The sequence below is a fragment of the Astatotilapia calliptera genome, chromosome 17 (genome assembly GCF_964374335.1).
Source record: "Astatotilapia calliptera chromosome 17, fAstCal68.1, whole genome shotgun sequence".
In the NCBI taxonomy this organism is placed as follows: Eukaryota; Metazoa; Chordata; class Actinopteri; order Cichliformes; family Cichlidae; genus Astatotilapia; species Astatotilapia calliptera.
In genome coordinates, this window is record NC_137438.1 from 27,810,936 (window position 1) to 27,823,011 (window position 12,076).

The window sequence follows — 12,076 nt, forward strand, 5'->3', positions numbered from 1 at the left end:
GACTAAATGGGTTTTCAAGAGGCCAAAGCTGCGATGTTCAGGTCACTGAGGGATGTTTGGTCAGCAGACTCACAGAACAGAGGTCAAGGGAAGGTACAGTACTGGACTGAAATGAGTGTATGAGCATGTGCATCTACAGAAAATACCAATGCAAGCATGTTAGAGTCTCATAACTAGGTCAGGAAGAGATGCGTGTTAATCACAAGGTTCATGTTAAATAGAAGACGGTTGTTTCGAAGCTTGTTTTGATGCAATGAGAAGCTCGGGGTGTTTCGGTCAAAAGGCTAAAGGGCGGAGGTCAGGGGTCACAATCTGAAAATTTAGTGCTTCTGAGGTTCTTTCAGAGGCAACCACCTTTGTGTGGTGGACAGATTTGTTTTAAAAACACACACACAAGAAGGGAATCTCAAACAGGGTTTTGTTCTACGCGCTAAAAAACAGTAATAGTCCTCTTGTGTTCATATAGTTTAGCACTCATGCTCGCACTAGACGTTTCTGTGTTCATATGTAACACGAACATGACGAAACATGACGCCCTGGAGAGGTTCGGCCCACGGGAGCACTGGCTAGCCTACCCTTCTGAAGGCATCATGCAGATACATCTTTAACTGCTTCAAGAAAAACGGTAACATACTACGTCCTAACATAGCAGGCAACAATGTCACGCACAAATTACTACATATGGAACAGTTGGTAAACAAATGTTGCCCTTTAAAAAACACACGTGCATATAAATTACAACGGGGATGTGGGATGCATGTGTGCTGCGCAGATGACATCAAAGAAAATACCCCACTGTGATTCTTCCACTACTGGGAGAGCTTTTATGTTGAGAGGAGATGAGGAGGTCACTTCAGTGGCAGAAGGTGTAAAACAAAAAAAGTGACTAATTAAAGAACTGTTGGCTTGCTGCCATGGTGCAGAGCATGCAGATAGTAAATATGCTTTGAGGAGGGAGACCGAAAGATTTTCCACTATAATGTGACGCTGACACGAAGAGAAAGCCCCAGGAGAGGTTAGGCAACTCAATTTTCACACCCTCAATAGACATGCAAGCAGGTACAGCATTTTCTATCACTTTTTCATGTATTAGGTTAATTATTCAAGAGGAAGAAATTGCATATTTAGTTGAAAGTAGGCCAAACTTCATCATTAATGGGATATTTACAGCAGTGCTGATGGAATCTGCTACACAGACGTGATTGTACGAGAAAGGCCTCGGATCTTTCATTGGAAGGAGCAAAGCCACTCACGGACACTTACCGTACCCTACCGTACAGCTGAAGCAAAACAACATGCAAAGATGGAAGTCACTACAAAACATATGGCCTGCCGCCTGAAAAAAAATAAGGCAATAGCGCTCCCTACAGGTCACTACAAAGAGTGTTTCTTTAACCAGTTGTTACATTTTTAAAGACTGAAAGGGCAATATGGTACAGGTGTGCTGATTTACTGTAAATATGACTCTAAACACAATGATCTAGTAATTACACCGCTATACTTTAACTCAACACAATGACAAGGAATGTCCCGTGAGCAAAATAAATCTCAATGCAGCTAAATCTTGCCAATCAAAACAGTTAAAAGTTTATAGATAATTTGTTTATATACTCACTGACCACTTTATTTAGTTCAGCTACTTATTAGCACAAATATCTCATCAGCCAATCATATGACAGCAACTCAATGTATTTAAGCATCTAGACATGGTTAAAATGGCCTGCTGAAGTCCAAACTGAGCATCAGAATGGGGAAGAAACGTGATTTAATTGACTTTGACTGTTGGTGCCAGACAGGCTGGTCTGAGTATCATTGAAACTGCTCATCTACAGGGATTTTCCCACATAGCCATCTCATCTCAGGTGCACAGGGAATAGTGTGCAAAAGGAAAAACATCCAGAGAGCAGCAGAAACACCTTGTTGATACCAGACATCAGAGCAGAATGACCAAACATCTTTGAGCTGATAAACCTTTGCAGCAGGTGGGCTACAGCAGCACGAAGACCACACAGCTAAGAACGGGTAACCGAGGCTAAAATTTGCAATGAAATTTGGACAATAGAAGACTGGAAGAACGTTGCCTGGTCTGATGAGTCTCGATTGCTGTTGGCACATTCTGATGGTAGGGTCAGAATATGGTGTAAGCAATGTGAAAACATGGATCCATCCTGCCTTGTATCAACGGTTAAGGCTTGTGGGGGATATTTTTCTTTTTGGCCCGCTTTCGATCGTAACTAAACATTGTAGAAACACAGCATTTAACTGATGAACCTAGCTTGTGTTAATGTGCCATAAAGCTCAAATCATGTCAAACTGCAGTACCTGTGTGATGCCATAATGTCAACATGGACTGTTAGGAGTGGCCAGTGAGTGTAAAGTCCCTTCACTGACTGCTTTCAAAACAAAAGGTTTAAAAAAAAAAAAAAAAAAAAAATACAATCTTATGACAGCATTAGAGACTTAAGAGTTAGAAGTTGTTTTGCACTTGGAGATAAGTTATGTCAAGTGAAAAGTGAAGTTGATCAGTTCTTTATTTTGTTACTTCAACAGAAAAAAGAAAGAAAAATGTGCAACTTTTAAACAGTGTTGCGCAAACTTTTTCGAAACGATCTTGTATGTGGGAGGAAAGGAAACCGCACAGTGTGATCTGAAGTTGTTTAAAAGGTGAACGCAAATAGAAATGTAGTGCGTGAATACGTTGTAAAAACTATGATCGCATGGGCTAAGGATTCGTTCTGAGAGCCGGTGTTTCCTTATGTTAAAAAAGGCTTATTTTGTTGTTGTGTTTTTTTTGTTTTTGTTTTTTTTACAGCCTTAAAGAGTTTGGAAAAAACGTTCAACAACTCAGTGACTGTATTCTTCTACAGCACCTCTAACATAGCTGTACAACAATAGTGCAAAATGACTCCTTTTTTTGGTAGCTACTCTAAAAAGTTCCCCTTTTTATTCAAAAACAAGTGGAAATATTCATGAACTAGTTCAGTGTTATACTAAAGCCACCAACGATTTTTAAACCTTACCCCAAATAGAAGCTAAGCTGAAGAGAAGACAGAATGTCACACCTAGCCAGTGTGAAACAGCAAACGCTCTATTATCTTGTTTGAAAGTGATAAAATGGTGAGCAAACAGAAATCCAATCCATCTACACCTAATGTTTAAATAACAAGGTCTGTTTCAAGGGAACAAGAAAAACCACATAGCAGTGCAACTGCTGTGGACACACTGAAAAAGCTACGTCTGCACTTCAAGAGGCTACAAAACACTTAATCAACCACAAACATTGTCAACAAGATCATTTATTTTAAGAAATTATATTAGTATTCAAATACTCATTAAATTAATCCCTTTCAAAACTGCTTCTGTCTCTAAACAAATATATACAAAACATCACAGTGAATTTGGTACATTTGGTTATAAAATCTTCAAATCTAATTTAAAAAAAAATAATAATAATAATAATAATTCACATTTTTAACAACACACATGGAACAAACAAACAAACAAGCAGATCTAAAAATGGTTATTTAAGGCAGGGTACAGGTTATCAAAAAATTAGCCGCCCCTCCCCCAAAAATCTGATCTACTACGTCCTTTTTGGTCACCATTGCCATTATGCAACACTATCACAACCAAGTCCCAAGAGAATCTAAAGATAGAAAGTGTGATTGAGAGCAAATCATTAAAGCCTTTTGATCAGTGCAGTCTACTCGTAAACCAGCTTTAGCATCTATTTAATAGCATCCAAACAGAAGGAGAAGTGCAATAGGGACCAAGTTTCCTTTCCCACATTGCTTCCTGCTCTGATTGAAGCATCATCACAGCAGCTCCTTCTTCCTGCTAATGTCTTCTTTAGTGAGATTGTTGCTGTGGTGGACAGATAAAAGGCTTCTGGGTAAGAGGTGTACAATGGCCTTTCTGAGCACAAAAAGTGCAACAACTGTAAAGTCTCATCAAGATAGGAACATCAGCACAGGTGAGAACACATGGGTAGACAAGAGTGAACGCAAAGGTGGGCAGCACCTTAAAGGTCAGTCCTGCCTCTGCGGTATGCAGCCTTCCATCTCCAACACTTCAGGCCAGCCTTCAAATTTGTTTGTTTCTGCGCTGTTCTTTATATGCTGAGAAAACAAAAATAAGACACATGTTAAAGGTTAAAGTCATAAAAGTCTCTCTTGTTAACAGCTAATGACATAAAAATAGTAAAATGTTATGATAAGAACCAGCAACCAACAAAACTGGTTTGTGGTTAAAGATGACAAACAGGCTGTAGAGTGAATATCTGACTACAAAATATGATCCCTGAATGACTGATTGTGTGCACTAGGCATTCTTAGTAATAAAAAGCCTACTGATGTTCTTTTAGCAGTGATTCCACAAGTAAAATTAACTTAGCTGCAAATTACGACCAAGCATAAAAACATATTAGTGTGACTCACACAGTTTGCACTGCTGTAACGTTACAGCAGGGTTTCATTTGGTTGTGTCAGCAAGGAACATTTCAGAAGGTTGTATACAACAGATTCCTCAAGTGGAAACTCAACTTCACGGAGCATACCATAAGTGATTTTAAATGAAGATTCTGAACAAAACATGCTGCAGAACTATGTTAACTGAACCAGGAAAAGAACCTCTGGGGATTTAAAGATTTACCATCTTACTTGTACTAAATGTTGATGTATACATAAAATAGGGCAACTACTCTTGTGCCACCATCCACACGAGTTTTAGACTTTGCAGAGCCCTCCAGTGGGCTTGAGTGAACCCTTAGGCAGATAAGTTCTAGTCTGCAGTTCACGTGTTTCACAAAGCTGTTCCCGAGTCTACAGGTCTACTTAACAATGTAAGTTGACCTGTAGATCCGGTGCGCACGCACAAATGTCCACCAAGATCAAAGAAAACAACCACAGGATGTAATCTCCCAAGAGATTTTGACATTTCAGCAGAATCATTTTCTCAAGATTATTTCTATTAGGCTACTAAGACAAAGTGTCAAGCTGTTTCATCCTCATATTTTGCTCTATGGCTCTGTGGTGTATGGATTTTTCATCTGATGTGCGAATGATCCCTGGTTCAAGGCTGAGAGGGGACACGATCTAAGCCCCATGTGTCACAAGCCCCGAGTTCCCGTTCCAAGACTGGATAAACAGAGTTTGTTTCCAAAAGTGTCTTTGTCATAGACAGATAAGGTTTGTTGTTACTAAGTAACGCGTTACTGTAATTAAATTACTTTTCCACTGAAAGAGTAACTAATTACTAATAACTAATTACATTTTTAGGTATTTTAATTACAGTTACTTACAATGTACTTGTGTTAAATAATTAAACTCGCTGAATATCATTATTTAATTTCAATAATTTATCTTCTAAACGTAGAAGTAAACTCTGCCGGTTTAACATCGCTGTAGTGCAGTTGCACGTCATTTCACGCCAGTTTGCTGCATAGTCGTATTCTAAAGCAGAAGATGTCGGACTCGGCTGAAGCCTGTGGCTGTTTTATGAAATGGACATATTCCCGTCTCTTCACTTTTCTGAAACAAGCAGACATGAATATTACAGTAATATGTAAGCTATGTCCTGGAGAGAAACAACTATCGGCTGCTGTTAATAGCACGAGTAATCTACTGAAGCGCCAGACACGAGACCATAGCCCAGGGGTCAGCAACCTTTAACACCTAAAGAGCCATTTGGACCTGGTTTCCACGCAAAAGAAAACACTGGGAGCCACAAATACTTTTTGACATCAAAATGAGAATAACACTATTGTTTTTTTACCTTTATGCTTTGTTTGAACAACTAAAGTGTGTTGCTTATGAAATCCATGAAGTGCTACAGAGAAAATTACATTTTATTTATGTAATTAACACATTTTGAACTCTTTAAGAAATAGAACAAAAGGAAAGCTGAACTAAAAAGATCCATGTAGCAAACAAAAACTGTTATATTGCCTTTGGAGCCTTGACCTGACTTTTAAAAAAAAAAAAAAAAAAAAAAAAAAGCACTATGCTGCTAAAAAAAGAAAAAATAGATATTTGCAAAATTCTGCCTAAATATGTATTTTACCTGGTTAATGCGTGCGGCGGGGCGTGGTCTGCAGCGCCGCTGCAGGGGGGGCCGGACGCACCTGAGCAGCACCCGCAATCACGCCTCGCGGCCTTAACGTCTGTGCTATCTATGCTGTTGTTGGTATGCATCGGGCTGTGAGCTGAAAAGCTACAGCTGGCTGTATGCCTGCAGCAACCGTGTGTAAAAAGTGGTCAATAAAGAGATACTAAAAAGCAGCGGGTCTGCCGTGGTATGTTTACAATGGGACTTCTGCTCCCGAACCTCTGTGCACAGCGTCTGCAAATCGGGGCTGTACGAAGTCACTTTCATCTTTACGCAGGACTGTAAGCTGTCATCTGTGAGGCGTGAGCGGTGTTTGTTTTTAACATAGTTCACGGTGGAGAACAGCTGCTGACATAATGTGGATCCATAATTGGCCTACCTGGGGTTGAAAGTCTCGATAAATGCATGGCGTTTCGGCGGGTACACCGGCTTCCGCGAGTGTGACGCTTATTTTGATTGATGAAAAAAAATAATAGAATATAATTTTATTTTTATATTTCAAGATCACAATAATCTTCCAATTTAGAACTACAAGGTAAAAAAGAACTAACATAAATAAAATACACTTCAGCTAAATACTTCTAATTTATTTTCCCAAACCACGCGGAGCAGCACTATACGGACTAAAGAGACGCATGTGGCTCCAGAGCCGCAGGTTGCCGACCCCTGGCATAGACGAGTCATTGTTCATCATCCATGGATAACACCGCGGCAACTCCTGCTCAGCAGGCAAAACTTGATTTTACTTCAGCAGCACAGAAAGCGTCTGAAGGTGAGCTTAAAAAAAATGATTGCAGGCTACATTGTGGAAGAGATGCGACCGCTGCGTACTGAGTCGCCGTCTTTAAAAAAAAAAAAAATTATTATTTAAAGAGTTTAATCTCTATTGTTTGCCCACTCAAGGTTTATAGGGATTGTAAGAAGTATTTAGTTAAATTACTTATTTAGTAATTAAGTTACTTTTCTGACACAGTAATTAGATGAGTATTTTAAATACAATATTGACTAAGTAATTAGTAATTAATTACTTTTTTAAAGTAACTTACGCAACACTGGTGGTGATACACTAGCAAACAAAGGAGCTGCTGAAAGTACCTTCTCATTTTGTTCTTTGTCTAATGTGCTGTAGCTTTGCTGGCAGTTTACATTTAAAGAGTATAAAGAGTAGGGCTACAATAATTGATCTTTTATTAATCAGGAATTCTACTGATTATTCCATTGATTAGTTGAGTAGTAGGATAAGAAGTACTTTTGTCTTAATAATGAGCAATTCTAAATATTCAAAAGAGAAAAACAGATGTTTTAAAATAAACTGCTCACACAAACACAAATCCATTTCCTAATGAGGGCTTGGGTCAGCATTCATTCAGTTTAAACATCACTCTTGTGGCTAGCTTAGCGTTAGTATGCTATCTGTACAGGTGTGCACAAAGAGTTGAAGTGCTCACAGCATAATCCAGTTGTTTTTTTTGTCCTGGATGTAGTTTGCACTTCACCATTGTGCTCTCACCCTTTTTAAATAAAAGTAATACTTATATCCACGCTGTAGACTGCGTCACTATGTTCCCTCTCTGACTCACAAACGGAAATTAGCGGACAATTTTAGATATCTGGATCTCGATTTCCATTCCTACATACAATCTAAACTAAGGCATAAAACAAAATTGTTACTTCTTGTTGTGCTTTCTGACACTAGTGTGAGGGGGAAAAGGGTTCTGATGTTGGAGCTCCTGAATGAATGTGTTTTTGTGTGTCTGTATGCTTAAGTGTGCTAGTGAAGGAGTGGGTGTAAGCCTTTAAAGCCTTTATGGAGAAAAGCAAGTGTATCAGAATCAGAATACTTTATTGATCACTGGGGGAAATTATTTCAGCATTCTTTGTGGTTTGCCTTGTGGTTTGATCTGAATGTTTGAAGAAAACACACATTAAGATGGTGTAGATGGTAATAAGGTCACTAATAATCTAGTTTCCAGCTTTTGTTAACTATGGGATTTTGTGCATCATCTTACCTGCTCAAATGGACTCTTGGTCTTGATGCCTTTCCCTCCCACAAAGATCCAGTTATCTCGAAAGCCCAGATTATTAATAGCTGAGCTGCCAAGATCAGCAATTAACTTCCTGGCTTCATCATTGAGTCTATATAACAAAGAAGACATTATTTCATGACCATCCCCGCAACTAGAAACAGCAAACATATTTATTGATCATGCGAGCTGAAATGCTCTTACTTTGTTGCGGAATCATCAAATGAAGCCATCATCACAACGGTCCCATCTTCAATTTCATTCAGGAATTTAATCAAGGGAGCCACGTCTATGCAAAGTGACACACGGTTAACAAACTGTATGAACTGGATTTGTAAATGTCTACTACAAAAAAAAAAAAAAAAAAAAAAAGGTTCAAGTATACTCACCTCCAGCCCACATATCAAAATATTCTGTTTTGACAACTTCCCCTGTCCTCCCTATGGAAAAACAAACAAACAAAAATACAGTTTTTCAGAATTAGGTTTGTAACTCTTGGAATTAAAAGTGGGGTACTCGAGTGGATAATGTCACCATTAACCAGGGCGATGTTGATTCCTCTTCCCACGTTGTTCTTCACGCCGCTCATTACTCTACAACCAATAATATGAAAGGGGGAGAACATATGGATACATTTAAATATAAAAGCATATAAACTTAAGGAAATGGGTGATTTATAGAAGGATGGCACTTCATAACATGTTTAACATACTATAATGTAGATTTCCAGACAGCCCAGAATAATCAGACAACACTTTCTTTCTTATAACACACTGTCTCACATCCTACTTACACTTTGTCTTCCAGGCAGATTCTGGGCCCGACCACACTGGCTGCACCACTTGCCATCTTGAAGGCAAAATGTCCAGCTGAACATGCCTTGGACAGCCCACATTTATACCTGACAGGCTTCGTTGCTGAGAACACAAAATTTGCCCAAACAGCACAGTATCAGGTCACAGGCAGTCCAATTACATTGTTTAAGGCTTTTCACAAACAGGCACAAATACGGGTGATCAAGGAATGGTACAGCTTGAACTCATCTAAAGGGGTCTATTTGCACACTAATGCAATAGCTAAGCTTAAAACACACAGTTAAACTCAATATCTAGATGTTTTCAAAAGGATTTAGCTACATTACAATCTGAGACAAGCTCCTTATTACCATTTTTGTTCTGTCTGTTACAGAGATAGATAAAAAAAGACAGAGGCATATCAAAACACATGAGTAATAGAGAATAAAAAGAAAAAAGTAAACAATTGAGAACACTTACAAAGGACACCTGCTGGCACAGATCTTGCTGAAAAGCAAAAAAGGAGATGTAGATGTAAGTAGACTTTATAATATCTAATATATTTATTATTAGGAATATAAATAAGATTTTTATTATATTTTTATAAAAGTTTATCCAAGTAGCAACAATTAATACAGATAAGTAATAAGTGTGCAACATTTCTTTATGTCAAGATAAACTAGAGGCATAAAAAAAAAATTACAACCATCAGTTATAGGAGTGCAGAGGATACTTTCAATGTGGAGGAATAGCAGCTCTACTCTGAGCTCCTCCTGGATGGCCAAACTCGTCACCCCATCTCTAAGGGAGAGGCCAGCCACCCGTCGGAGAAAGCTCATTTCTGCGGCTTGAAATCACAAGCTTGTTCATTTGGTTACTACCCAAAGCTCATGAACTTAAGTGAGGTAAGGACGTAGATCGGCTATTAAATCGAGAGCTTCGCATATACGCTCAGCTCTCTCTTCACCGCAACAGACTGGTACAGCACCAGTCTGTCTATTGATCTCCCGCTCTCCTCTCACTTGTAAACAAGGGCACTCCACCCTTTTCCAGCTCAGGACCATGGCCTCAGATTTTCCACCTAGAAATTCTGTCCATAAAAATCATGAACAGAATCTGTGACTTAGGGCAGCCCTGGCAGCCACCGGGAACAAGTCCAATTTTTTGCTGGCTTAGTGGACCAAGCTCTTGCAGCGGTTGTATACGGATCAAATGGCCCGTAGCAATGGGCCAGACAACCCATGCTCCCAAAGCATCTCTCACAGGATACTCCAAGAAACATGGTCGAATCCCTTCTCCAAGTCAACAAAACATATGTAGACTTGTTGGGCAAACTCCAACGCACACCCTTAAGTAACCTCGAGAGGGTAAAAAGCTGCATTCTTTAAAAATTTCTACACTTTCAAAACATGATAATGAACTCTAAGTTCACAAAAGAAATGAATGTTTCATCTTCTTCTAAAACTGTGCCAGACAGGCAGATAACCCTCCTGGAGGCAGGAAAGAAGAGAAGGCCCTATGAGATAAAATACTGGCTGGCGGCTCACAACTGACTTTAATCGATTAAAATGAATAATTTATTAATAATATATGTAGCAAACAAATATACATATACATATATATTGCATTACAACCCATTATATCATGAACTGAAACCTGTGACTGACATTTTTTGTCTTTTTCCTGTATATAAATAAAGATTATTTAAAAGCCATAAAGTGATGACGCAATAAATAAAGAAATAAATTAACCAAGATGCAGGACATGCCTGACTTAAAATGTCCCTGCAGACAGAAAGTAAACAAAGTAAATGAATGTCTTGTTTCCTTTACCGATGATTATCTCCCACCTACACTGCTGTTCAATCCAGTTTTACAGGAAAGGTTACTCACAAATCACATTAGCCAGTTTAAAATCCGTATTAATCTCGAATAGCTGAAAAGCCAGGAAGACAGCCAGTAGGAATGCAATAACCAACACTGTCAACTTGATAATTCCTGCGAAGAGAGGGAAAAACGGAGAGGTGCGGTTAATCAGCCATCCGAATCACTGATGCGAAATGGTTTTAGATAGCAAACATGTTTGTTTAAATATTTATAGTAAATATATCTGACTTACCAGTAGCCCTAATCATCTTTGCGACTCTCCAGAATATTTTACAAACAGCCGACAACCTGTAATATCAAATAAAAGTGTAGGTGTCTGTATGTGCACATCGGTGACTGTTTTCTACAGTCAATGGTGTATATCTGCGTGCCTTTATAGGGTGGTCTAAAGGGGGAAGTTAGCTTGTGCTGTGCGTTATTTATAGGAGTGTCTAACGCCGAAACACAGTGACCTTGCTCTTTTTCTAATAACTAGTTATTGCGACCGAATTAACGAACAATGTAACGTATGTAAGCACGTAATGCATTTTTAAAGCTATATTTTGAAAAGCTAACTAGCTTTTAACCCCGTGGATAACTTCTTCGTCTTTGACAGGTTTTACTCACTGACACTGGAATGACTGCATCTCAGCCTCTACAAAAGACAAATACGTAGTTGAGCTTTGAGATAAATGTTCACGACTTTCTCACCTGTTTACGTAGCAAAATACCAGTGGACTCTCCGGTGTGGTTCTTTTAGGACAGGCTGACTAACTTATGATGATGGCGCTGATACGCGTCATGACAGCTGGACTGTGGAGGAGCAAACCGTGAAAAAGAGGCGCCACTCCGCCGGAAAAAGGAAAGACGAACCGGAAATAAAGGGCCTGGACAGTACAAAAAGGAGCAGCTTCCGTAATTAATAAGGTAATTATATATAATAATTACGATATATATATATATTTTTTTTAATTTATTTTAAAAAAATTAAAAAAAAATTAAAAAAAATTTTTTTTAATTAATTAATTTATTTTTTTTACTTTTTACTTTTTAACTTTTTTTTAATGATTCAAATGGGAATATAACCTACTGGATTTGGAAAGAGTAGGGAAATAACTGAACATGGGCTATTTCAAACAACAATATAACAAGCAAAAATATACATGTACCTCAAAAATATCTACAGGAGATGCACAGCATGGGAAAGTCATGTCCTTAAAAAATAGGAAGAAATCCAGGAAAGACCTGACACATGGTCTAAGAGAGGAATCATCAGAAATGTGCAAAA

General features: G+C 38.5%; 1 protein-coding gene across 2 annotated transcripts; it reads right to left on the reverse strand.

Moving 5' to 3' along the window:
* Positions 1 to 3,280: 3,280 nt before the first annotated feature.
* Positions 3,281 to 11,670, reverse strand: fam3c (FAM3 metabolism regulating signaling molecule C). Of its 2 annotated transcripts, XM_026147159.2 has the most exons (11): positions 11,500 to 11,670; positions 11,042 to 11,097; positions 10,816 to 10,920; positions 9,404 to 9,430; positions 8,923 to 9,046; positions 8,664 to 8,722; positions 8,519 to 8,569; positions 8,334 to 8,418; positions 8,115 to 8,241; positions 4,021 to 4,118; positions 3,281 to 3,864 (listed from the first exon to the last, which is right to left on the reverse strand). In XM_026147159.2, exons 2-10 carry the CDS (start codon positions 11,055 to 11,057, stop codon positions 4,029 to 4,031), a joined length of 684 nt encoding a protein of 227 aa, XP_026002944.1. In that variant the 5' UTR covers positions 11,058 to 11,097; positions 11,500 to 11,670; the 3' UTR covers positions 3,281 to 3,864; positions 4,021 to 4,028. The 2 variants fall into 2 exon arrangements, with proteins under 2 accessions (XP_026002944.1, XP_026002943.1); XM_026147158.2 differs by having other exon boundaries at positions 3,281 to 4,118.
* Between the last annotated feature and the right edge of the window lie 406 nt (positions 11,671 to 12,076).